A 27,981-nucleotide genomic window follows, 5' to 3' on the forward strand; every position below is an offset into this window, starting at 1 on the left:
TGTCTGGGACAGTATCAAACTATTATCACAGGTTAATTAAAAATAATTTATATTTTCATCCTTGACCACCATGTGGTGTGGCCTAGAGCAGAGGTCTCCAACCTCGGCAACTTTAAGACTTGTGGACTTCAATTCCCAGAACTCTGGGAGTTGAAGTCCACAAGTCTAAATGTTGCCAAGGTTGGAGACCCCTAGCCTAGAGCAATTAAAACAAAATGCACTTGGTAAAGATGACCATTTAAAAAAAAACAACTAAGCAAAACCTATCTAATAGAACATTATTTGTAGGACAAAATAAATTGTGACTGTTTGGCAGGATGCAGAGGGCTTTCTTTGAATTCCGGTAATGCTTTATTGCTGCCCTCAGAATCCGGGAGCTGATGCTGCATTTGTGGGGAGGATCACTAGTGCCTCCCATCCAGTAAGTCCTTTACTTGTGCATATTGGTCTGGAAAAATTTATGTGAGCAGCAGTTGTAGTCTTTTGGGTACGATGGATGGACGAACCACAGTAACTGCTGGGACTTTATTGAATTGCAAAGAGATTCTATTTATCAGAATCCATGCAGGGGGGAAGTTATACGGTGTCCCTGGCTAGTACTGTGCAGTATCTCCTTCCTCTCTTGGCAAACTTGCAGTCCCAGGCACTTGACGCCTCAGTAAACATATATCTATTTCCAGCCTCCCTGCAGTGTTTTTCACTATCTCCTGCCAAAAAATGCCATAACTGCTATTCTTTATCATGGTTGTTTCTGTTTCCTTGCCTATGCGCATATTGCTGCTAGTGACCAATACTGTGGTTGTTCACTTTGGACAACATTTGTCCTAGGATATAGAAGGGTAGAAGATTTGAGATAGGATTAGGAGCAAAATGATAGCTATACTTGAAAATCGTTCTGTTCCTTTTGCACCAACAGCATATTTATTTTATTATTTTATTAAATTTGCTATCCATCTTGCTAATATGATCCAGTTGACCCATCAACCAAGTAGTAACCATTTTTGAAGCTATTCTAGCTGTTGCAGAGGAAAATGGAGAACAATATTTTCTAGTTGTTAAGTTTTCCTCTCTGAAGAAGGGAAAAATAATCTGCAAAATCCAGACTGGTGACAGTACCACAGCAGGCACCACTTGGAAAGGAGGCTTGTCTAGTTCTGCCCCTTTCCTCCATTTTTCTATCCTGCATGGAATTATGGAGGGAAGATTTGAAATGTGAAAAGTACACAGAGCCAGTTTTCCTAGAGAAGGCTTTTTTGTGGCACCGCTTTGTCATCACATTGGCAACAAGGTTACCTAAGGGACAGTTGGTTTGGGATTAAAATGGCTCCTGTCCTTGCCACTTGACTGGGCTGTGTAATCATAGGTCACATCATAGGAATACACCTGCATTGGTCATGCAAATAGAGCCATTCTGTCTTTAGTAGAGGAAATCACATGATTAGAGAATGATGAGAGTTGGAAGTTTTTGGAGAATGTGCAGTGGCAGAAGTGTTAAGAAATTGGTATTTTCAGTTTTCTGCTACAGTCATGTAAAGAGAATTATTTGAATGCCAGTAATTGAGAAAAGTTTAAAGAGGATGTGCTACCAGGATTTGACATATTGAAAGTAAAGAGTACTTTGTTTTCATTTTATGGATATATATATTATTTTTATGAGTGTTAATACTGAGGGGAGGACGGCTATGCAGTCCTTCTACCTCTTATTCTAAAGCCTGCTCTTTTCCCCACAAGCTCTTCTGCCGATTGTATTGTTTGCTGAGTTTGAGGCCAAATGTGGTGCAATTTAGGCTTGTGGTTTTGAGAAATCTATAGAGACCTGTTTACAAGGAGGTTTCTTCTTGGGGCACTCAAGGAAGCACCTTGATTGAACATAGAATAACAGAGGGGCACCCCCTCAAGCACCGCCTGCTTGAGCAGAAGGGCCTCTTCTATTTCAGATAAATGGTTGTCTGGTCTCTTTTTGAAAGCCTCCAGTGATGGAGCGCCCACAACTTCTGAAGGCAAGTTGTTCCATTGGTTGGATGTTCTCACTGGTAGGAAATTTTTCCTTTGTTTTTTTACTGGATTGTGAAATTCCACTTTGGATTGAATTGAAGGTGTTGGAAGAAATGTCCATCTGGGTCCAGTTCCAAGTGGGAAGAAAGACACTGGAAACATGGAGACTGTGTGGAAAGATGGTTTCATGGTTTAACAGGACCATATTGAGGTCCTGGGCAAAAAGAGCACCTGGGTGAGAGGGAGATCAATATATACCCTCTGTTGGGCTTTGAATTTGCTTCCTGTTCCTGTGGCAAGAAATGTATCCTGATTGGTTGTCAAACTCCCATGGGGCTATGTAGGGGTAATTTTTGTAGGTTTTCTTGAGTCCCAAGCTTGGTTGAATCTTGCTGGGTGATGTAATGAAGGGGCTTTGGGCAATTCCTATTATGGCTTAATGGCTTGGAGCTGAGTGAGAGCTAATCCCATCACCTGGACCTGAAGGTCTTTTGTGTTGTAGATAAGATGGTTCAGTCTTTCTGGGGCTATTAACAAAGGTGGGGGCTGCTTTCCAAGAGCATATTTCTCCTTTTCTCCTCCAGGGAAGTATAATATTCTGCCTTTTTAATATTTCCTAGAATATTTCATTTTTCTAGGAGAGGAGTGGGTGCTAACTTTCTACAAAGGAATGGTGATCAAAGAGTTTATTATTTTAGGAGAGACCATGCTGCTGGTTTTTGTTTCTACTTATTTTACTCCAATGTCATGTCATTCTTTCTCAGCTCCAACCAGGCTGCTTTGGGCAACTGATCTTCCTGATCATGGGTGCATCCAATCTGCCATTCACCCTTCCTTTGGGGCGTGGTATTTCTGTAGACTGAAATAGTAGCAGCTCTTTCATCATTGTCAGCTCATCTCTACTTTGCTCTCATCCTTTCCAGGTTTCTGTCCCTGTTCGGTGTCTACATTTCCTGTCTCCAGAAGCTGTATCTTGCTTGCCTAAATTGTGTTTTATTTCTAACTTCACTCAGTTTCTTTGAATTGTTTTCTTGTTCTCTCAGTTCTTCGTGCAAATTTATAAGATTTATAAGACATTACAAAATTGACTCCTTTGCCTCAGCGGAGGCGTCCTTTGGAAGACGAGTCCTGCAGGGTGTGCATGTAGAGGTGGGGACCTCCGACCAATCCAGATCCCACCTGTAGGACAGCCATCAGCCAGCTTTGGTATGTCCCATCCTGGATTCTCGCTTCGTCTCAGTGGAGAAGGGGCATTGGTCCTACCTGAACGCTTCTCGGGGAGCCGAAGGGAGAATCCAGTCCCACCCTGTATTCTGTCAGGTCAGAATGGGGAGGAAATGTCCTTTTTTTTGCAGTATCAACTGAACTGTCTGTTTGAGGACGAGGAGCAGCTGAATTCGCTTCAACGTGGTTCAGAACTGGGGACTGTTACCGGGGGTGTGTCCTCAGTTTTTCAAATCGGTCTGCAGAGCTAGGAGACTAGAGACTACCCATCCTGGATTCTCCCTTCGGCTCCCGGAGAAGAAGCATTCAGGTAGGACCAACGCCCCTTTAGGCAGGAAATCCTACTCCACTTCTGACAAATGGTTATCCAATCTCTTCTTAAAAACTTCCAGTGTTGGAGCATTTACAACTTCTCGAGGGAAGTTGCTGCACCGATTAATTGTTCTAACTGTCAGTAAATTTCCCCTTAGTTCTAGGTTGCTTTTCTCCTTGATTAGTTTCCATCCATTGCTTCTTGTCATTTTCTTTATAGCAATCCTACATTTGGCAGGAGAAACTTTCCAACTTGCGTAGCTACAAATGCTGAAAACCAGACCATATTTGTGGACAAGCTGCCGCAAAAGCAACCAGATCTACCCTTTGCTAAGTCTTCCTGACCAATGTCTTTTAAACATTCATTAATTATTCAAAATCAATATATTAATTAGTTAAATTTGCCTAGTTTATTCTGGAATGCTTATGGTTGTAAGTGGCTAGTTTTAGTAGCATGTATATTCTCAAGGCCATTCTTCTCATCTTTTTTTCCCTGGTTTTCAAGACAAATTTAAATAATCTTATTCCTATTGGACTCCTTGTTAATTTCATCTCTTTTGTTATTTATTGACGTGCTTTGTAGCAGGGCTTCTGCCCTTGATATATCTATACAATCCTGCCTAATTCCCTTAGTCCTTTGGTCAGACATTAATTCACTTTTTTTCTTTGTAGCCTTGTCTTTTTTCATGCAAGTTTAAAATGAGTATCATTGACTCCAAGCTTCCTCCTAGTATTGAACTGGTGTTCGTAGCTGTGCTTATTCCAAAGAAACTGAAATGGGGGAAAATATGAACTGTTTCATCTGTGTGTTCACATTTTTTTAAAGTGTTATCTTTGCATGTTTGGAATTTCCTTGTGAAGTGTGGTTGATTCCTCACTCTCTGTATTCCGTAAGAGACAAAAATGCTGTGTGAAAGAATTTTTTATTTTCAAAAGGAGACTGTAGAATTAGTATCCTGTAGTTATTGAACTGGAGAAGAGGTAATTGGTCAAATAGATATGAATTTCTATGGTTCTAAAAGATGAAGGAGGATTAGGGCAAGGGTGGGATATGGATCTGTTGCTATCCAGCTGGCTGGATTCAGAGCTGTTTACTGGCTTATGACAAGTGTTACAAGCATGCCTAAGGTGCAATTTCTTCTTTTGGATTTATAAAAGAGATGTGTTAAAGTTTTGAAAGAGCTTCTGAGAAGAGACAGAAAATGAAAAGAAATCAAATTCTGGGGTATTGCTTCAAGAGATTAAAGATCAAGATTGTTATAAGAAAAGGAAAGGAATATAAAGTCGGTTTATTAGATCAAGATTAAAATATATATGTTGTTGTTTCTGGTAACTCTTATTGGATTTCCATTGACCAGGACTGGATGATGAGGCTGTAAAGATTTGTTTATAGACAAGAAGAGATATGGGAAGAAGAGAATTTTTATGGCAATATCAGAGAAAGTGATAAGTTACTAAAATTGTTTATACTTGTCATGATGAAGAAGAAAGCCATTTCTTTTTATATCTCTTTTCTATTTTCTTAGCCCCAGGAGTTTTGTCCATGCATGTAACTACCGAAGTCCTGCTACAATGGCATATAATTGGCCTTCTTTTTACATCTCAAGGTTAAAACCATATCCCTGCCTCCTAAACTGGAACATATTTTAGCATTTGGGATGATTTAGGAGTGAAAATATACCCTTTCCCCCTCTTAACAACTCACAGATCCCATCTCAAATAATTGAACATGGTGCTGCCCACTCCTAAAACATCTAGGCATACAATATACATATACATGTATGTATGCATGCATGTATGTATATGTATATGTATATATATGCAGTCCCAGTCATATTGTACCAGTTTAGTGTCTTGGGGGGAAGTGCAGATGGATCTCTGGATCTCTGTTGGCAAAATCTTCCACTGATGCTCTGCAGAGAGGGAGAGGCACTGTGTTCATGTGCCTGGAGACTAAATGAGAAAACCATTCCAAAGGGGTTTCTAATTCAAGTTGTTTGGAGTCTCCTTGCACCTCTCTCTTGTTACTAATACTGTTATTTTATAAGAAGTTCCAGTTCTACAGTAGGCCATAAAGAGTGACATTGCGTATGTATGAGTGCTAAATGACACATGGTGCTGTCATGCAAGGCCACTTTGCTGCTCCCTAAGCACCAATTGAGAGCTGTTCCCTTTGTGCAAAATGAGTGGAGGCAGGTGGAAGGAGAGATGGCTTTTGGTCACTGCCAACCCCAGGGAGGGTGGAAGCTGAATCCCTAGGGCCAGGAATAAAGTTGGCATATGCCCCACCTACACAGAACCGCAGGGCAAAGATTTCTAGAGCTTTTGTCAAGCCAAACGGGTTGTTATTTCTCCTCCTAAGATCAAGACTCTAAGGTAAATATGCTATTGATGGAGTTATGGATTGAGTGGAATCGGAAACCTCAAAAGCTAAAAATACAGCTTGCTGCCAGGAAGCAATGCCAGCTGCTAGAAGCTCATGGGTGCCACTACAGCCTTTACTACTAGCAGTCGTGTTTATGCAGTTACTAGAGAAGGGTGCTCTTAGGGCACAAACTCTTCAAGCTCATTGCTAATAACTAACTAACATAACTAATTGCTGACGCTTTTCCCTGTGAACATAGTTCATTTGACATGGCTGTCAAGACTAGGGCTCCAATAGGAATATATTCTAAAGTTGTCTATACGAAGAGACCAATTGCAGTTATAGTAAAAAAAAAAAAAGGCGAGTTACATTGTGATGGATTGTTTCTTTTAGCACAATTTGGGGATATTTTCCCCTCCCACCTTTTACTATCATGCCACTATAGTTCTGGGTCTTGTTTCTCAGTAGGCTATTGCACTTTTTTTTCTTGAATCAGGCAGAGCAATATCTGGATCTGAGCACTGATTGCAATCTTCTCTTTGGCCCTTTGTGACTAACTGAGGGGTATCAGATTTTATTTGATTAAGGTCCTTTCCCATCCTTATGTAGATACATCTACGGCAAAGCTTTAAGATGGAGATGAGAATGTAGAATATCTAAGTTGTGCTTTTCTTTGTAGATTGAGCAACAAGTGGAAGAGTTGTTACTAACTCTGGGTTTGCTAGGCAAGACTAAATTGGAGCAGAGTTTCTTACAGTTCTTTGTCTTGTGCAAACCTAGTTTTATCTTAACATATTATTGAACTTGATATCACATTAAGCCATAACATGGTTTAATTTGGGAGATGGCATAGCATACATAGTATGTAAATACAGCTGTCAGATGAGCCAGGTTTAAAGTTTATCATCTTGTACAAACCCAGCTTCTCAATTTGTATAAATTGCTAGAAAAGTGGTACTGTAATAAAATAAATCAATGAAATAAAGATACAAAGGGTGAGGGGAGCAGACATATTTTTTGTTGGTGGTAGGGAGAGAAGGATCTTTCATACAAGGAATGAGAAGAAGAAAGAATAATGAAGGGACAGAGAATACTTGTGGAAAATTAATATGGAGCACTAGAACTTTATTTCAGGTGTAGAAAAAGTGGAGGAAATGGTATGAGAGAGATGGAAAATGAGGCTATGAGGGGAAACTGCAAAAAGAGCTACATGCTTTGAAACATAAAAAGAAGAAGAAAAGTTAACAGATATTTACAAAATATAAACATGCCGTGAAATAAGAAAGCCTGCTGCCCAATGCAGAGAGGAAGAAGGACCAATAGATAGTGGACACAAAACTTAGCTAAACTTGAAATCAAACCTTTGTGTGGCATTTTGACATTATTAAGTCATTGCAAGTGTTCCTCAGAATAAGCTAAATATCAGGTCCTTACTCTAGAAGCTGTTAGCTACTGATTTCTGGTCCCAGACTTTTGTTTTGGCTTGACATCCTGCCTAGTTTTGAAGTTAGATGATTCCTTTTTATGTTGTTTTTCAGTTTGCTTGTCTTGTGGTATAGATTAAGGGACACACTACAGAAGTTAAGAGAACAAGTTAGAAGTTGTATTGTTCAGCATAGTGTGAAAAGGAGACACGCCAAGGGACACTGATTCAATCCTCTAAGCATGAAATGGATTGGTGCCGAGGCGTGGCTGGGGGCAGGTATCTGATGGAGTGTGTAATAGACTGCGGATACAAGGGAGATACAAAATCTTGAGAAATAAAATGTGTGAGCTGTACTTCCTCCTGTTCTCTTTGTTTTGCATCTTGTTCTGAAAAAAAAAAAAATCCAAAATCTCTGCAGAGGTTGATGCAGTAGTTAGAGTCTAGTTAGACTTAAAATATCACAGAATAAAGCTTTTGAAGGATATCAGAAGTGGATCAGACTAAAGGCACATCTTGTCTTGTCTGTAGTTTGCAGTTCCAAGACAATCTCAGAGACACATTAGTTTTCCACTATTTATAACATACAGAAACTGACCAGCACCTTCTAAATTGCCTTTTTCAATATTTTTGACTCAGTATTCTTGATCTGACACTTAGATATGTTAAATGATCTCTAGCCATCATAGCCATTGGTTCAACTATGGGAATTATGAGAACTTTAGTCCTCTTGAAGTTATATGGGAAAGGCTGCTCTAGTCTTTCAAAGCTGCATCTTTCAACTAATGCTGCATTTTGTAACAGTGAATTCTAAGAATAAAATGATATAAATAACTTCAGTATGTTCTGAGTCTGTAGCTAATTAATTTAATTATAATCACATAAGTATATTCTTTCCTCATCTCTGTAACTTTCAAACTCTTTAATTGAGCATTTGAGCATTAATTGCTCCTTGCTTGAGCATTTTGTTTCAAAATTAAAAGTCTCATCAGTGGGTTGTTTTTGTTTTTGTTTTTTCCCTTGTTCTGCTCCTGTTCACTCCTGCAATACCATCTATGAACTGGGTTGCCTTTGAAACCTTCTATAAGAGATACTGCATGTTTTATACTTCGATTCATATTGTTTAAATACTGTATAGTCTTAAGAGTAAACCTATAAACTAAAATGTCAATATTGTGTTATTCATGGGAACTTGTCTCAAAACATGATTGAATTAGATATCCGCACACCGATAGGTGATGTTCACACATATGTGATGCTCATACCTTACATGGAACACCAGCACGCTAGCCACAACTGCATTTGCTGTAGAAAGTATGGATCTTTTAATGGTGGCAAGGAGAATCAGAGGTTGTTGAAACGGCTGCAAATTCTGACAGCAAGAGAGGTTTAATAGAAAGTGTGACTGGCTGTGGCTTTTCAGACCGTGGCACAGTGCAAGTTGTGCTGCTTCATGATGACAAATTGTGGAAAGATTGTCTCAGCACAGATGAAGGATGGCTGAATAGCTGTCAGGGGAGGGTGGTGGAGTGGACACACAAATTGTTCCCAGGAAGACTTATAATTTTGAAATCCAGTCTTGCTCAGCACAGGACTTGTTGCTTCAAGAGTCTAGAAACTTCTTTTCCTTAAGGCTATATATTTTCCGGGCTCACCTTTTCCAAGCCAGTGCCCTGCATTCAGGTTGGAATTGATTATGATTGATTATGTACTATCAAGTCAGTGTGAAGACGCTTAACGACATGTACAGATTTTCTCCATGACAATCTGTCCCTAACCTGGTCTTTCAGATCTTCCAGCACTGCACCCACTGCTGTATAACTCCACCTTGTTGCTGGTCATCTTGTTCTCTTTCCTTCCAGCTTTTCCAGCCTTAGGCTGTTCCAGGGAGTTAAGTCTTCACATAATGTGTACAAAGCAAGTTGGAATAGAGCTTCCATAACCTTCTGTAAAGATTGGTCATGTTATCTGGGAACTTTGGAGACTCTAGTTCTGCACAAATGGGAGTCTATTCTAAATGATTATCTCATTTGGCTTCTTGGCCTCTTCATGCGCAGTGAATTAAACCAACAACATCTGGTATAGAGGGCTTCATAAACATGCCACACACAACATCAGATGATGCAATAATTTTAAGAGTGACAGATTGGCAGTGAAACCAGTACATCTGAAAGTTTTTACATTTTCATTTTTAAAAAAATCATACCATTTTGGCGATGCTCCTGGGGTCTCAAAAAATTCTAGTTCATCTCTGCCTTCCAGAAGGTCCTGAAAACTTAGGTTTTTTCCATCGACCTTGGGGATCCGATCATGTGGCTTCGAGATGGTTGTATGATGATGAATGATTGTTATAGTCCTGCATTCTTGGGGTGGGAGTGTGTGTGTAAAAATATGAATACGCACACACACACATACACTGCTCAAAAAAATAAAGGGAACACTAAACAACACAATGTAACTCCAAATCAATCACATTTCTGTAAAATCAAACTCCACTTAGGTAGCAACACTGATTGACAATCAATTTCACATGCTGTTGTGCAAATGGAATAGACAACAGGTGGAAAGCATAGGCAGTTAGCAAGACATCCCCAATAAAGGAGTGGTTCTGTAGGTGGTGACCACAGACCACTTCTCAGTTCCTATGCTTTCTGGCTGATGGTTTAGTCACTTTTGAATGCTGGCAGTGCTGACATTCTAGTGGTAGCATGGGACGGAGTCTACAACCCACACAAATGTGGGTTAGCTCATCCAGGATGGCACATCAATGCGAGCTGTGGCAAGAAGGTTTGCTGTGTCTGTCAGCGTAGTGTCCAGATCATGGAGGCGCTACCAGGAGACAGGCCAGTACCTCAGGAGACGTGGAGGAGGCCGTAGGAGGGCAACAACCCAGCATCAGGACCGCTACCTCCGCCTTTGTGCAAGGAGGGACAGGAAGAGCCCTGCCAGAGCCCTGCAGAATGACCTTCAGGGAACCACAAATGTGCATGTGGCTGCTCAAATGGTCAGAAACAGACTCCATGAGGGTGGTATGAGGGCCCAACGTCCACAGGTGGGAGTTGTGCTGACAGCCCAACACCGTGCAGGACGTTTGGCATTTGCCAGAGAACACCAAGATTGGCAAATTCACCACTGGTGCTCCGTGCTCTTCACAGATGAAAGCAGGTTCACACTGAGCATATGTGACAGACGTGACAGGGTCTGGAGTCGCTGTGGAGAACGTTCTGCTGCCTGCAACATCCTCCAGCATGACTGGTTTGGCAGTGGGTCAGTAATGGTGTGGGTTGGCATTTCTTTAGGGGGCCACACAGCCCTCCATGTGCTCTCCAGAGGTAGCCTGACTGCCATTAGGTACCGAGATGAGATCCTCAGACCCCTTGTGAGACCATATGCTGGTGCGGTTGGCCCTGGGTTCCTCCTAATGCACAACAATGCCAGACCTCATGTGGCTGGAGTGTATCAGCAGTTCCTGTAAGACGAAGGCATTGATGCTATGGACTGGCACGCCCGTTCCCCAGATCTGAATCCAATTGAGCACATCTGGGACATCATGTCTCACTCCATCCACCAACGCCACATTGCACCACAGACTGTCCAGGAGTTGGGGGATGCTTTAGTCCACGTGTGGGAGGAGATCTCTCAGGAGACCATCCGCCACCTCATCAGGAGCATGCCCAGGCGTTGTAGGGAGGTCATACAGGCACATAGAGGCCACACACACTACTGAGCCTCATTTTGACTTGTTTTAAGGACATTACATCAAAGTTGGATCAGCCTGTAGTGTTTTTTTCCACTTTAATTTTGAGTGTAACTCCAAATCCAGACCTCCATGGGTTGCTAAATTTGATTTCCATTGATAATTTTTGTGTGATTTTGTTGTCAGCACATTCAACTATGTAATGAACAAAGTATTTATTAAGAATATTTCATTCATTCAGATCTAGGATGTCTTATTTTTGTGTTCCCTTTATTTTTTGAGCATTGTATATATATATTCATATTTTTTGTTTTAAATGTTAATATGTTTGTATGCCACCTAGAGTAATATTTTGTGACATTGGTGGCTATTTAAAATTTAATAAATAAATGAATGTTTGGTTTTGGTCAGTTCAGGCTGCCAGTGGGTTAACTCCAATTTAGGCAAGAGAACTGTCCCTAAGTTAATTAAAACCCTGACACAGAACCAGAGATTTAGAATATGTATTATGTTTATCTTCACTTGAGGGTTTTTTTTCCAGGGTCCCTGGTGTTCATTTTTGAGCATTCAGATTCATTTTAGTTCGTTTGCGCTCTCTCTCTCTCTCTCTCTCTCTCTCTCTCTCTCTCTCTCTCTCTCTCTCTCTCTCCCTCCCTCCCTCCCTCCCTCTCCCTCCCTTCCTCCCTCTCTCTCTCTCTCTCTGCTAAAAAGCACTGAACAGAATCTGAGAACCTCTTTGTTTCAGCAACTGTGGTTGAAAGGAAGCACTGAAATCTGCAAAGGTCAGCAGCTTTACAATAATAAATATCCCTAAATTTATTGTTGTCATCATGCTTTTGGACTCTGATTGGCTTGAAATCAAGCTCAGTAAACTTCCAATTCTAAAAATTGCAATTATATTTTTAGAAGCCAAATTGCATAAAACCAGTTATACATCAAACTAAGTGCAGGGTGGCTGAGCAGTGAATGTGATGACATATTCTTGTGAGCAGATACAACGAACCAGACTAACTCGTTGTTTATTCTGCTTGTGTTCTGTTTCTTTTGACCATATCAGATATCCAAAGCTTGCATAACCAAACATCAAATGCCTTATTAGCTGTTTCATCCATGAACAAGTATAACTGGGTGAATAGGGTATGTTTAGAGGTTTATTATCATTTAAATATATAACTGCTATTAATTTCTAAGGACAAATGTACATTTTTAGGGATCAAGGCAACTTATGGGTGAATTTTTTACAGTTTTGTCTGGAAGGCAACCATAAATTCAGGAGGGCTAGCTCAGAATTGTAGTATCCAAAGTGTGCAATGATAGGCAACTTGGTTTTCTCAATGTGTTTTTATATTATACCACCCAGAATTCCTTACTATTAACCTGACTAGCTGTGTTTGAGCTGCATTATAGTCTGAAACAGCAGGAGGTTGCCTATTCCTATTCTGTCTAAAGAAAAAAACGTGGTTTCATTGGAACTGCAGAAGAGGCACAAATTATAGGTTTAAGAACAAGTTGTGTATTGGGAAGTGCTTTAAGGAAGCTTCTTGTAGAAAATGGAAGTTGTAGAATGTACAATCTTCTCTGGAGATGTATCAGAGAAGGCTAAATATATTCCATGCATAGTAAGCTTATCAAAGGATTGCTAATTGCAAGAGATTGATACCTGAAGTATTAGGTTATTCTGATTCTCTGACTACTCCTTATGGAAAATAGGATGAAGAAAATCTCAGTGGGCTTTAGGGTTATTGTATAACCCTGGAAAATATATGAAGGAAATACAGGGATCTAGAGCTGATAAAACTTTAGAGTGGAAGAATTAGAACTCTGGCTGTATCCATGACAAATGTTAAGACTTTCAGTTAATTAACAATGTGATATTTAGGAAGGCTCACATATGTATTCATTTTGCAGGCACATTGGCAAGGACATATTTTCAGCTTTCCCAACATCAGTCCAATTATCTTCACAGTCCTGCTAATTTTCTCGTAAATTGCTTATTGCAGTCTTCTCCAACCTTGCATCTCCCAGATGCATTGGACTATAACTCCTCCTTCCTTACCTGTCATAGCTGTGCTGACTATGAATGATGGAGGTGGTAACCTGACTTATCAAAGTGTAGGCTGCCAGGTTAGGGGACACTCTTTTGTGGAGTCATCAAAGATACACCAGGAGAGCCAATTTGTTCTTGTGGTACTTCTTGGAGTCCCTATTTAACTTGTGTATTTTTCTTATTGCTTCTCAGGAAACTGCTGTTTACCATAATGATGAGTTTACAACCTCTTTTTATTGTAACATTTGAGATATGTTGCTCTACTTTATACTTGTTACACATATGATATTTGAAAAGTAATTATGAGCCGAGCTTTTGTTTGCTGTCATTAGTGTTGTTGCCATGAGATACCTTCAGAGCACCCGGTTTACGGAACACAATTCCTCCTTCACAGTGGGTGTGACTATTCTGAAAGAAATAGATTATACTTTGAGCTGAAAAATGATTCCTTTGGACTGAAGCTGTCTTGATGATAATTTTTCTTCTCACCGAGTCAATAATGATGAAGGGGGATCATTCTGTTGGTTAAAGTAGCTTATTGGAGAATTTTTTAAAATCCAGTCATTCTATCTGTATCATGGTCTTGAAACAGACTGTGGACTGTTTATAACATTTGCCATACATACTATGGTTTGTTAAGAGTTTCAAATAAAACATTTTATTATAAGGATGCTTTTCTAGTTCAAAAGATTGGCTGGATTCTAGAGGAGAGCATGGGTAGAATTCTTTGCCCTATGTTTATGCTCTTTTCTAACCATGGCACTCTGACAAAAGGCTCCTCCCCAACAACACAGCCCAGCTTCATGTTTTTAACCACTTAGATATTTAATCATTTACCTGTCTGTGGTAGATTGCAGTGCAGTTTCAGCAGGCATAATGGTTGATCTAGTAGCCTTTCTTCTATTCCAATGGTATCAATTTCATTGAGGGCCGCATTAGCGTTGCGTTTTACCTTGGTGGGGTGCACCTTGATGGCAGTCTTGTGAGGCTCCCCAAGTGCTCTGCCAGCGAAACAGGCTCCCAATCTCCGTTTTCTGCTGGGATGGCCTCCTGCAACCCTCTGCCAGCGAAAACAGAGCTCAGGAGAGTCGTGTGGCAGAGGGTCGCAGGAAGCCGTCCCAGCCGAAAACAGCAATTGGGAGCCTGTTTTCATTGGCAGAGGCACCATGGGCCGGTCCTTCGCTGTTTCAAGGGTGGGACTTGAGTTTGACACTCCTGTTCTATTCCCTTTCAGGTCATCTGTGTACCTAAATGACACCGAATGGGTTTTCTTAATTCTTTTGCTGCGGACCTCTAGGTTATCCTGGGTGAATTGAGTGGTGATTTTATTGCAAATTAAGGATGGAGAGAAATGAAAAGAGAGGAGCTGGGTGGAAAAGGTAAAAATGGCCTCATGTATCGGATGAGCTTCGGAAATGAGAACCTTGGATGAATTTCTGGGGCTATTGATTGGTAAACAGTTTATACATCCTGACATTCATAATCTTGGTGTGCTGCTGAAAGTCCAGATTAATGGACCCAGTGGCTGTCCATCCGTCACTTCCCATTAATTGCTAGAGAGGTGTTTTTTTCCAGTGATTTACCTGACAGCGGGCCATGATAAATATCCCTAAACCAAATGGCCAGTAATTAATCATGTGGCCACACCCTTTTCCAACTCTTTCTTCGCCTTTACCAGAGAGGACAGTACCTGAAGCCATCTGTCTCTATATACGTGACCTGATACATATTTATAGGGGCCTGGGACCTGGCAGAGAGCAGCCTTGGCTGTTTGTGTCAAAGCTTATGAAAAATAAATATCCCCTGGCAGAAGGGGGCTGCAAGTACCTGGGCCCGTGGGGTAGTGGTTAGGTTTCAGGTTGAGGGGAATTGAATAAGAGGAAGCAAATATAACTGTTTCAGTCTTGGAAGGGAATATGGACTTACAATGAAGGGAGACTGTACCTTGCATTTTTTTTTTCTTGGCTCTGAATCATGAAAAAAATTTCAAACTTAAAAATGTAGCCGAGAGTGGTAAGCTAGCCTGTTGTAATCTGCTGCAAGTGTAAATTTGGCTATTTGTCCATGGTTAAACTAATCAAGGAGAAAACCAACCTAGAATTGAGAAATTTCCTAACCACTAGAACAATTAATCAGTGGAACGACTAATGGCTCCAGAGGTGGTGGGTGCTCCAACACTGGAAGTTTTTAAGAAGAGATTGGAATCTCTTGGATACTTGGGGAATCCTCAAAGCATTTATATTAAATTCCCTGCATGTCCAGAATTCTTTGTTCTCTTTCTTGGTTGAAAATGGGTTTGATCCAAGGCAGGAAATGCCAACTGGTATTCTTATAGATAGCTGGCAAATGAAGAAGATTCTGTATGGGTATACACTTTATGATGAGTGCATTTCTAACATTTGTGGATGGTTTTGAACCTCTTCAGATGCATGAGAAGGAATGGTAGATAGAACCTGGGGTTTTCTTCTTTTATTTCTTCTATCTTTTTTGCATTTCTTCTGTTTTACCTTCCATTTTCTGAATTAAATGTTCATTTTTTGTAACAATTCTTTGTTGAAAATTTTCTAGCTGGGAATTTATATTAAGGAACCTGAGGGTGGAGTCAAAAGAGGAATCAGCCTGGACTTGCTATGTAGCCACAAATGGACTAAGTCCAACCCCCCTTGGAAACCTCTTGAATTCCATTGACCCTTATCTACTGCCAAAATATTGCTAAACATTAGTTGAGTAGATTCTTGTGCATAGGCGTGAATAGTAATACATCAGTTTAATTGGAACTTCAGGTGTGGACCTGGTCTTTTGCATCTGACATCATGTCATTTTGCATTGGTATGGCTAGGATGAATTAAGGTAGGCTTAGACTATCCCCACCTGTTTACTCTGAACTTTGTCAACAAAATAAGTGCAAGGGTAATTCTATCTTAGTTAATATTGATATCCATTGATCTTTCCAAGAAGTTAATCAAGCAAGGTTTCATTTATTTTATTAGTTCTTCTCTATTCTCTAAAAGCTCCAACTCTTTCTTGGAGGACTGACTGGGTTGGATTAGGAAACTTCCCCATTTTGACTGGGTTATGGTGTTCATATAACCAAGCCCTATGCCAAATGGGGATTTATAGGCAATAATCCAACACCTTGAATTGTTTAAACTAGAATAAACTCAGCGTTTGGGAGATTAAAATGAATATTCTCCTGCCCTACTACTTTCTGAGCTGTAATATTCTCACAGTACACTTACCCCATTGTTGAACCAGAAAAGCACATTGTGTAAATACTGCCATCCTGTCATAAATCCTGTCTCGCTCAATAACTGTTGTTAGGCGATACAGATAAATGCATAAAACTGAGCTCTTTATATGCCTGTGGTATGTTCAATACAGTATCTTTGCTCTTGCCTTATTAATGTGCAAACCATCATTTAATACCATATATGCTATATATTTTTGGAACATGTGACATTTTATAGTCTGTCGATCTTTTGCTTAAGGGGCTTAGATCTGTCCCTTAGGAACCTGTCAGTTTAGAATATATATACTGTACTTCTTACATATCTAGGGGAATGCAATTGCAAAAGAGAAAAGGGCATGGCAAAACCCCCTCCATGGCATTTGGAGAGGAGGAGGAGGAGGAGAAAGAGGAAGAGGGGGATAGGGGAGGAGGGAGATAAGAGGAGGAGGTGATTCCTTTTTCCTTTATAAAGCTTAGTAGATTTAAGTAAGTATCCATTTCATCTCCATATAGAGACAGGAAGGATAGAATGTGTTAGAGACTAGAGCTCTTTTTAGACCCACAAAGCAACTGAACGCTTAGACTTAGTTCTTCAGATGAAACAGGCAAACGAGCCACGGAAAACTCCTTCTTCAACTCAAAGACTTATATCTCTTCAGTTCTTTATACAATATTATCCTGCTTGCATAGCTAGTTTCCTGTTTTCCCCAAAGAATGATGGATTCAATATTAAAAAAAAAAAACTTTGGTCAAGGAACCTTCATTGCTTCTTTTTCAGAAGTAGGAAAACAGGATGTTTAATCTGTACCTCGCCATTTTATGCTATATCCAGCCAGTATTGTCCACTGAAACGGAAGTGATTCTTTTGACCAGAAGAGCAGAACTCTTTTCTATCACTTTCTGCATGCAAAACATGTAGTCTTATCATTGAATTGTGGTCTGCTCCCTAGTCTCTCAGGCAAGGACATAAGCAAAAAGTATAATAAGGCAGGTTTTCTACTGTTCCTGAACTTTGTGGGTGCTCTATGTCATGCAGAAATTGGTAAATACTTCCCTAGTCTTCACTGAGACTAGAGAGAGTTCTGCTTCCTTTCATTAATTGCTCCAAAATTTATACAATTTTTATTCATTTATAAAAGCAATTTTCTTCAAATCTGCTAGTCTGGCCAGTCAGTTAATATACAACAACACATTTAAAATGTGATAGGGTAAATAGAAATTGGGTGTCTTACAGAAACATGATCAAAAATTATTAATTTTTTAATTAATAAAAGAGAGCCTTGACTGATTTTTATTCCAGAGATTTGCACATATTCTTTAAATGAAGAGAAAAGCAAATAGCTAGTTGTGCAGAGTGTAGGTTAATAAATCTGAGTATTTTTTAAAAGATTTTTTTTTTCTCCCACTCCAGAGCAGAGACACTGAATGATATTTGCAGCAGCTTGATCCTTGAGGCTAGAGACTAGAATTACAATATAGAATAAAACTGCATACCTATTTTACTTGCTACTTCACCTATCCTTAAACATACTTATTCTGTAACTGTCTTATTCTCAAAATCTTTTTGAACAAAAGTATTCACGTGGATTTTAAATACAACATGCAAACTTTTGGTTTTGGATAGAGTTTGAGGTATTGTAAGGATAGCTGAGCTTATGACAAACACCACTGTGATTTCCTACAGGATAGTGGCAAAGCTGATAAAAACCTTGAGAGGAGTTTGATTAGAGTATGAAGCAGCTGGGATTAGGGTACCAATATGCAGGAGACAGCAGGTTGAAGCTTACTTATAGTTTTTAAAAATAACAAACTATACTAGGTTCCATTGTATGAGCATGATTTATATCTTTCTCTTACTTTTTGTGCCTAGTGCAAAATTACTGTGGTTTATTTAGGCATGATTATCCTTCTTTCTTGAGAGCAATATCAGAAAATGTTTAGCAGTAGAGAAAGAAACCAAAAAGGAGATCTGATGGTCTCAAAATCCTATAAGAAATGGTCAAGTAGTTCATTGATCAAAATAGTAATAAAAATGCTGTAGTATTTAAGCAATAGAGCTTTCTGCAGAGGAATGTCAGTTACTGATGCTGTTTTGTGTACAATATCATACACAACCAGCTCTGCTTTATTCTCTGGGTTCTGCCTCCATGTTTTCCTTATTTCAGAACAATTGTTTTTAAGTACTACCACCTCAAATCTGGTCTGATGAATTCTATATTAATGAGTACGTTGTGCTGATTTTCATAACTGCTGCCGCACTGAACTGATTGTCTTTCTCTCTCTCTTACAGATATTGATAACACCATGCAGCCAGATACAGACAAAACCAGGGTACGAGTTAGGAAACCGGACATGGTTTTGTATGTCCCAAGAGCAAGACGTGAGATGGCAGTCTCAAAAAGTGGCCCTTCCATGGCCACCCAATGTGGGAGGGAGAGTCACAGCTCCACCACAGAGAAGGAGAGTGTTAAAGCATGCGAGGCAGGACAAAACGCTAAAACTAGGAAAGGGCGGCCTCAGAATGATCAGGGAAAGGCCAGGACTCCTCAGAAAGAGAGAAGAACTTTTCCCCAGGACTCAAGCCATAATGATGCATTCTGCCAAAGAAACCTAGGCAGAAAGGCGCAGGGAGAGAAGAGTCCAAAGTTCCACCAGGCGGCCACATCCCATCCCTTGTTCCCTTCCTCCAGCTTCCCAGACCCAACTCTCACTGGAGTGAGTGAAAGAGAGGCATATGAGTGCTGTACTGTACAATCTGCTGCCTCAGGGGAAAGAATGGCAGATTTCCAGCCAGAGATTAGTAATATCAACATCTCATGGAAAAATGAGCATGGATGCCCATCAGAAAGGCAGGACGCCGGCAGGACCAAGAGGACAGTAGTTGTCTCAGAAGAAGTAGGACCAGGTGAAGGTGGTATGCAGAATTACTTGGAACAGAAAATGCTAAGCGAAGATAGCAAGTTGCTTTGCAAGAACAACAGAACAAAACCTTTAAGTAAAGGTGGTTCAGAGTTGACTGGAATAAGTGAGAACAGTATATCTGGAAGTGCAAACAAGAGGATTCCAGATAACAGAGGGACATATAAGGGTAGTTCATCCATATGCACAGAGGAAGGAAATTCTGATTTGGCATGCATAAGTAACCGTAATTTGCTGGAGCACATTGATCAAAGCAGTCTGTTTCCTACGGAGATAACCAAGTATAATACATGCAAATGTATAGAGCAAAGCAACTCCAGTCAAACAGCATTGAGTGACAATAGCATCTTAGAATGTGCTGTGGTAGAACCAAAGGAATGTAATAGAGTTGAAGATACAAAGGAGAGGGTTCCTGCTTCACCGCAAGCAAGTGAGCATGGCGACAAGAATGAGAGTTGTATCTCCCATCGTTCAGTTAACTTTATCTCTGATCAGGCTGGAGTGACTGTGGACAGTAGTGGGAACGTTTTAATTCAGGCGGAGATACATTACCTCATGGAGAATGCAGAGCAGCTTCCGGATGCTTCAAACGTGTCTGTAGGTGTTAGTTGTTCAGACAGGACTCCTGAGAACATAGATGATCTGCCCAATTGCGTCTTTAAGGTAGCAGGTGATGAAAAGTTACAGGCAGGTGATAGTGAACATGATAAGGAGAAAAGCCTCTGTCATGAGACAGGCCGGTATCAATTTGATACATTTGAGGCGAAGGATGCACTGACAACAGCGGAAAGCATTTCGGACTTGGTTGACCAGAGCCCTGACAGCAGAAGTAATGTGGAGCCAATTTGTCCTTCCAAGGAGACTTCCAGCTGGTCTCTGAAGTCTGCCTCTGAGAATGTGGCCTGTGGTCCAGGAAGCATATTGGAGAGAACAGGGGCACCCTTGGGAGTGGAAAAGCCAGCTTTGGGGGAACTGGGTACAAGCTTGCAGTATCCCTCTGAAGACAAAGGAGAACAACCCACAAATTGTGTGCCATCTAGTTCGGAAGAGACCACTAACACCAGCACTGATCTTCTAAGTCACAGCGAGGCTGACAACATGGCCGATGAGAGCTGGGACGCCCTGTTTAATGATGATGGGGATTGCTTGGATCCACAGGTCCTGGAGCAGGTGAGTATTCTGGGTGGTGGTGTTTTTTTCCAGAGTTGAAGCAAAATGGTGAGAACTGCTTGCATGTCAGAGGCATGTGATATGGCCAGCTCGATTCTAGAATATGTTTATATCAAAGCTAGCTCAGTCTGGTCACTTCCGGCTTTTTCCTGGAAGATCAAACCATAATCATCACACATAGAATTCTCTGCTGAAAAATTCAAACCGCGATGCTGAGAGTAAACTGGAAAACTGTTCAAAAGACATATTTTGTTACATGGTTTTGTAATTTAGACTAGTATTGTTTCTAAATCTTTTCTTTATTTTTGCATTATCTGCATGTTATTGGGAGGTGAAGGAGAGTCAATGTCATTGGAAAATGGCATACAGGGGTAGGAAAATTGGGAAGGAAAAAACTGGAGTCCAATAATCCCTTTTCTGATAGACTTTATTAAAAGGCGTAGACTCATGCCTCGTAATAAAATATGTTAGTTGGAAAAGGTGACTCCTGATTGTTTGCTTCAATATACTAACGTGGCTCTCCTACTACCGTACCTACAAGAAGCAAAGGGAAATTCCAGAAATAATAAAAAGCTCCAACTCTATTGGTGAAAATACACCCCATTTCTTGAACATTTAGTAGAGGTTTGTATTATTTTTTTCCCCTATCCGCCACCCATGAGGTTTAGTGGTTCACTCAGAAAAACTCTTTATCAGGGATGTGCATTAAATAATATTTTGGGACTGCGTGCTTCCTGTTCTCTTTGACAAATTGCAGGGGGGAACATGCATGGTCCGTGGTAAGAACTGGAAGAAAATTCTGCCTCCTGCATGGCTAGCTTGTAGCACAAACGTTGGCGATGAAATCATAAAACAAAGAGAACGATTATTTATAAATCCCAACACCTGCAGTGGGCTAAAGCTCAGCAAGGCCAGGCCCTGGAATGCAATAAAGAAATACCCTCCCTTGACAGTATATAAAATGCATGTAATCAAGCAGGCGGAAGTGCTGTGCGCGGGGCCTGCGTTGCCATCGAAGCAGCTTCAGCATGATGAACACCAGGCATGGAAAGATGGACTGTGAAGCTTCATGAAAATGGCAGTTTTTTAATTGGCTTTGGCTTGTTAGCATATTGCCCTGTAAGAGTAGCACTGAGTGCGTGGCAATGAGAAGCACAGCCCAGGGAATGGGCTGCTTTGCCGTCCGTTTACAAGGAAATCTCCGTGTTGGCCTGGATGGCTGAGGACCCTTATTAAAGCTTAAATCAATATCGCGGCCTTGTACTTTCAGAGTGTCACAAAGGTACCTAAAGTAACAAAGTACCCTAATATTGCTGCAAACTACATACAGTCTGGGTTGATCTGAGTTGATTCCGCTTGCTATAACAGCTCCTGCAAACCACTGAAATTAACTAAGAAGGCTCATTACCAAGGCTTAGCTCATAAGCCATCCTAAATTGTCTATAATGGAACCTGCTAAAACTCTACGGGGCCTACTTTGACAGGAAATGGCTGTGGATTCACTACTGCTTATTCCACTTGTTTACAGTCGAGAAATTAAATCTCTCTTACTAAGCAGATAATCTACCAACCCAGATCACACATGTGGCATATATGGCCGAAAAGAGCTCCGTACCTTCCTGTGTTTTCAGCAGACATGAGAACACCCCAAGTGCAGTCTTTCTTTCCCAGACCAGGAAGAGAAACAGGAATGCAATTGCGGTGTACATATCAGTGGCACTGGATGTCTGTTTCACAATATAGGCAGGCCTCAGAAGCACCGGGCATCCTTCACCTGTGCCCAGCGAGTGCAAATGAATCCTTGTGCAAGGGAGCATCTTATCATTTAGGTTTTTTCTGCAGCTGTGATAACTTGCTTGGTGCGTTGGGCTGAAAATGAGCAGGGGAATTATTTGCATTCGTTCGTTCGTTCGTTCACTATAGCCACCCATCTCAATCAATGACTCTGGACAGTTTACAGTTCAAAAATTATATTGCATGCTAGTAGGCATCTGGAAAGGAAAACCCGTGTAGGTTATCCCGCCCAGGGTTGTGTCCTTTGCTTTCTATAAGGCTTGGTATTGTCAGGAAATGGGTGTCTACGCTTAACCAGGTACAGTATCTCTTGCTCCAGCCACAAAGCCAGGGATCACTTTGCATTACCATGAATTCCGCATTGTAGAATATTTGTGCTTGGTTGAACTAAGTCTGCACCAGCTTTTATAAGGGAAATTATATCAGTACACTTTGTGCATTAAATCTTAAAGTTAGGGATAGTTTCTTTTCTCCTACATCTTTCCTTTTGCTTGGTAGAAAGTGCATCTTCCCTAGCTGGGAAAGTGGAGGTAAAATATTTTTTAATTCTTTGATTCTTTAAAAAGCTGGGCGATACAGTCTGTCAATGAAGCAGGCTCTTGACCCTTTTTCAGTAGGAACCTCTTACAGCTCACAGACTTCTTCAATTCTAGTAATTGTACTATTGCACTCAAAAAAGAAAAAACCCAGCAGTTCCAAGTGCCACAGACACTTCAAGGAAAAGCAAACCAACACGGGAACATAATCTTTTAACCTTGAAGGCAGGATCCAAATGAAAACAAGTGATCTTCGTTAGGAGGGTCTCATAGCAGAATCTATGAAGTCACTGATTTAGGGCAGCTTCCCCACAAAACTCTGAATTGCAGCTTCCTGTGACCAGTCATCAAAAATGGCAGAAGGAGAAGTACAGCCCAAAACATCTGATTGTTGGAAGTTTGATTTGCAGCATATCCAGACCAAGATTTTTGTCAGATTACATATGGCAGTAAGCTCCCCTGGGCCTGAACAATTCTTTTGAGTGTCTCTACCACCATTGCTTGCTTACCAATAAGTTTACAAGTGTGTGCATGTGCGTGTGCAGTTTGGGATCCTCATGTTTTCTTTAATGAACATGGAGCTCTGTGTGTGATTGCATCAATAAGACACTTTCACAATCCATGTTATTAGATTTGATTTATCTCCCCCTCTGCTTGCCAGAAAGGACCTTTCATCAGGCTTATGAAATAACAGGGCTCCAGGATCATGAAACAGGTGGATTTACAAAGATCCTTTTAAGAGGGCCTCACGGAAGGGTGCAATGCCACAAATTTACCTTAACAAAGAAAAATGTTGTGTTAATAAAAAGAGTGCATATGGGACAATAGCCAGAAAAACGAGCTTGTGTAAGATTTCTGTTGAGACCAATTACCCATAGTATCACTTTAACGAGGTACAAGATTTTATGTGGATAAAACAGGACTTGAGATGCACACAGTGACAGATCTTGGGCTGTGTGTGAGCTGTATTCCTTGCTCATGTGGGAAAAATCAGTATTCAAGCATTCCAAAAAAATTTAGTGGGCAACCTAATTGAACAAAGGTTCACACTAGCAGGCACTACCTTGGTATTATATTCACTGTGAGATGTGCCCCTACTTTAAATGAGTTTGCATATGTTATTGTATGGGATCTCTTAAAATGCTATTCATTTAATTCTCAATGGAAATTTCTGTAAAGGGGTAAAAAGTAGAATTTGGCTTTTCTGCACCCGCTCTAGCCTTGTTAATGCAGAAGTGCATTTATCCATATCTTTCTGTTTGTGCTGAAGAAAGAATAAGGTGAGATAAAAAAGAGGATGGAAAAAAAAAACAATCATTCACAAACAACTCATATCTAAATAAAGCAGGATCTGTGCTATTATTTGCCCCAGTGAGTTTTCTAAGGTCAGTCTAACTCATTTTGTTATATAAGAGCCAGGATAGGGAGAGAGTTATACATGGGAAAAAGAGAAAAGCGAGGAAATTTTGGCATATTCCTGAGAAAATACTTCTAATGTGATTATAGGTTGTGTGTTATGTCTTGAGCGTTTACACATGAGGAAGATAGGAGCATCATGCTTACTCTTCATCTTTGTAAGTATTGAAGTGAAAGGAAGGAACACAAATATGTGTGTTTTTCTTTGGTGTGAGGGAGAAGGTATATGTTTAGGTGATATATGTGAAATTAGGATTTGTGCCCTGTACTTCCCAAACCTTAGCCTTTCCTATAGTATTGGATCCCAGTTCTTATCATTTCAAGCCAGCATGACTAGTGGCTGTATTGTAAGGGCTGAAAGTGGGGACAGCTCATGTATGATTTTAAAGGCTGCAGTGATATTATCTGTCTGGTGAAAGCAACAAGATTCAATCATTTGGGTAAATATTTTCATTTGCCAAGGAAAGTTAGTATTTTGCTTTGATATTACACCACTTGATTCTTAATCCTAAAGTTTTGAGTGGATTTTTAAAATTATTGTTCTGCAATCTAAATTTGAAGATTATCTAATCTAACCCTACCAGAAAATCATTTTTCTTTCAAGAAAGGTATATCAAGTGATACGAAAATCTTTAATTTCCCAATGGGAGTGAGGTTTCTGCAGCCTCTGCTACTTGGTTTTTTACCCTACTTTTCCTTCCTTCCTTCCTTCCTTCCTTCCTTCCTTCCTTCCTTCCTTCCTTCCTTCCTTCCTTCCTTCCTTCCTTCCTTCCTTCCTTCCTTCCTTCCTTCCCCCCTCTTCCCCTCAGTGCCTGGGCATCCAGAAACACAACCTTTCCCACCACAGGATGAGTACTCTTTGGAAAGGAAACTTTCAAACAAAAGTTGAGTTGATTTTATGCACAGTGAAGTTCACAGCTCCTTATGCAATTCATGATAGGAAGTTCCAACACTAATGGGCTCACACTCTCATTATGTATGAACCTTTTTAAACATACTTGTAACAATACAAAGCTATATACACACCGCATTACCTGATGCACATATGCATGAGCAGCTGTCTGTCTGGCTCATATTTCACAATTAAAATAGCAATTTATACACGTGGGAAGTTTTAAGAAACCAGGTCTTCTTTTTCCAGTGGTCCCTAAAGGCAAACTCTAATCTTTGCATTTTGTGAACTGTCCTGTTTTGACTTGTCATCCTCCTTGCACCCAGTGGTTTGTGAAGGGCAGGGGTGCTCATGCAGTATGCATTCCACAATCTCAGATAATCTTCTATGCCACTTGATATTATGAGCACTCCGCTCCATCAAGCATGTCTGAGGCCCGATCCTGCTGGGCTGTAGTGTTGTTCATTTGAACTCTGGGTGCTCAGGTTCATGCCTTAGTTTTATTAAACCCAGCAAGATGCATCCTTGTGTTCCTATTGCGACAGTTCCCACCTCTTCCTCTCTGGATTGCCATCTTTTTCTTATTTGCTTCTACTGCAAATCCACTTTCCAGGAAGAATTATCTGAATTATTGTCTTTTATTGACTTGAGAGGTGAATTTATAGAGCCTCCCTGTGGAACTGTGGCTTGTCCTGGTATGGATGCTTGAAGAAAAAACAACAACAGAAATCTGCCTGAGTTATAGTCTTCCTTGCCAACAGGGTATGTGCTGATGTATGCCATTAAAAACCCAGGACAAGAGTTCTGCCAACAGATCAGCAGCAGCAATAGTAATCTGCACCTATCTGTCAATCACAATACAGCCAGAATGACTTGGCATCCTTATTGGAAGAGACATGTCTTTGGAACAAAATGGAATAGCCAGAACAAAGCAATTTGGTGCAAGGATTAATGTCCATTCTGTTACTGTGAGGCAGGTTTGGTGGCAATATCAAAGATTTCCTAAGAAGAACCCTGCCAATTCAAGTATGTTTGTAGAACCTGTGGTCCCTTCCCTGCTGAAGTAAAAGTAAGGCTTCAATGACCTGTCTGATTTAGGGTTGAAAACCATGTCAGACCTGTGGTTTCTTTGTGAAATATAATCATTCTATGAGTTTATGTACAAAACATTGTTTTGCATTGCGTTTAAGTCCTGAGAAGATCACCAGGCAAAAATCAGCTATAATCAAAACTAGAGTGCATATAAAAAAGTAAAACAAAGCCAATCAAATACAGCAGCAGGCAAGATTTTAAAACCACTAAAGACAACTTAGCTCTCTTTTTGAAAAAGAGTCTGCATTAGGCGTAGGCTCCGTAGCCAGGTGTTGCCACTGATAAAACCTTGTAATGCATCTCTACCATTTGCCCTCTCTTGGCAGCAGAATAACTGGACTTGACAAATAAGTGCAAGGATAACAAAGTGTTCTGGTCTCAAATCATTTTAGACTTTGAAGATAATAATCAGCTATTTGTATTAGACTGAAACAGTCAGAAGTCCATGGAGTTTAAACAAGAATAGGGCAATATTTTCAGAAAAGAAGGTCCAAGAATTTTGGGGGGGAAATAGGTATTCCAGTTGCAAAATAGACATCTCGTGTTACATTTAATTACTACTGGCTGTAATTGCCATTAACTATTATGCATTAATGTGTTAATTTATTTGGACACCACTATTTAAAGATGTTTACTAGGACACATTCCAAGGAATACATGGACTTCTCTTTGTGCCACAGTCTTGCACTTAGCATTTTATCTCCCATCTATTCTCGCCATATCCAGTCACCATGCTGCTTGCAATAGTTGCTTTACTAACTGCGTTTTGCAACTATCTCAGGTATCGGTTTGGATGTAAGTAATGCCTTCCTACCGGATGGATTCTTACTGAAGCAGATGTTCATTCCAGCTTCCTCCTCTGGAAACAGTGAGGGAGAAATCCGCCTAGATCTGAGGAAAGAGCAGGCAAGCAGCAGGAGACACCCAATCAATAACCCCCAATCTCCCATGGACGATCAATCCTTTTCCAGAGCTGAGTCTATGGCCCCATCAATCAGCTAGTCCCAAGCTGACATAGAGGTTTCCGATGAGACAAGACCGAGGCTGTGGTTTCAGGATTGGGATGTGAAATTAGACAATGGAGTAGATCCCTGAAATGACATCTGGAATCTACTTGTGGCCAATGCTGCTTTCCCCCCAAAAAAAAGAGGATCGAAACAAAAGACAGTTTTGCTGTGTATCCTGCGCTGCTTCTTCGTGCTTATAATTAGTCTCTGCCCTCCCTCCAGCTGTCTACCTGCACTCTCCGTGGCACAAGGCTACAGGAGCCGCATTTTGATTATTACAACTATTCTCCAGCCGATCAGGACATGAGTGACTCTGAGCTGCCACATGTCATTGAAATCTATGACTTCCCACCAGAATTCCGCACTGAGGATCTGCTGTGTGTCTTCTGCCATTACCAGTAAGCAGTTTGGTTCTGTTTCTCACTTGTGTTTTCTACTGTGGTCTGTCCTCCGAGCTGAAGTGGCTGGGATGTAACTTGTTTAAGAGTCGCTGTCTGGCTGCTTGCTTCTTTTATTGCAGCCATCCCTGCCTCAGGGCCATTATCATCAGCTTTTTCTAATGATGCTCAGGATTGGTATGTTATTGCCACCCGTCAGGGAAATATTGTGTCCTTCCCATCCTCTAAGGGTTGTTCCTGTCCTGCAGTGAGAAATTCAAGTGAACACACATCCATTTCCTAACCCTATATTTTCTTTGAAGCTGCACGTAATTTGATAAGATTTTGTTGTTTTTTTGGATCACTGCCAATTTTCCAGCTTTCTTTTGTTTTGTTTTTCTTTCATCAGGAAAAAAGGTTTTGACATTAAATGGATAGATGACACACATGCTCTGGGTATCTTCTCCAGTCCCATCACAGGTATGT

The 27,981-nt window shown here is 40.6% G+C and overlaps 1 protein-coding gene across 6 annotated transcripts in view; it reads left to right on the top strand.

Annotated features, from left to right (window-relative positions):
- R3HCC1L (R3H domain and coiled-coil containing 1 like) overlaps positions 1–27,981 on the top strand; it is a 39,028-nt gene that overhangs the window by 6,398 nt on the left and 4,649 nt on the right. For 3 of the 6 annotated variants that reach the window (XM_026701229.2, XM_026701230.2, XM_087932930.1), the window contains exons 2-4: positions 18,583–20,381; positions 27,341–27,516; positions 27,905–27,975. In XM_026701229.2, the coding sequence (XP_026557014.2) occupies positions 18,597–20,381; positions 27,341–27,516; positions 27,905–27,975 (2,032 nt within the window). In that variant the 5' untranslated portion in view covers positions 18,583–18,596. Of the gene's footprint in view, positions 1–3,419; positions 3,530–11,743; positions 11,799–14,297; positions 14,443–18,582; positions 20,382–27,340; positions 27,517–27,904; positions 27,976–27,981 lie in introns of those variants that run through there. The other 3 variants (XM_087932929.1, XM_087932931.1, XM_087932932.1) reach the window with 3 other exon arrangements.

The sequence above is a fragment of the Pseudonaja textilis genome, chromosome 4, assembly GCF_049901715.1.
Source record: "Pseudonaja textilis isolate UNSWEBS1 chromosome 4, rPseTex1.2, whole genome shotgun sequence".
Lineage (NCBI taxonomy): Eukaryota > Metazoa > Chordata > Lepidosauria > Squamata > Elapidae > Pseudonaja > Pseudonaja textilis.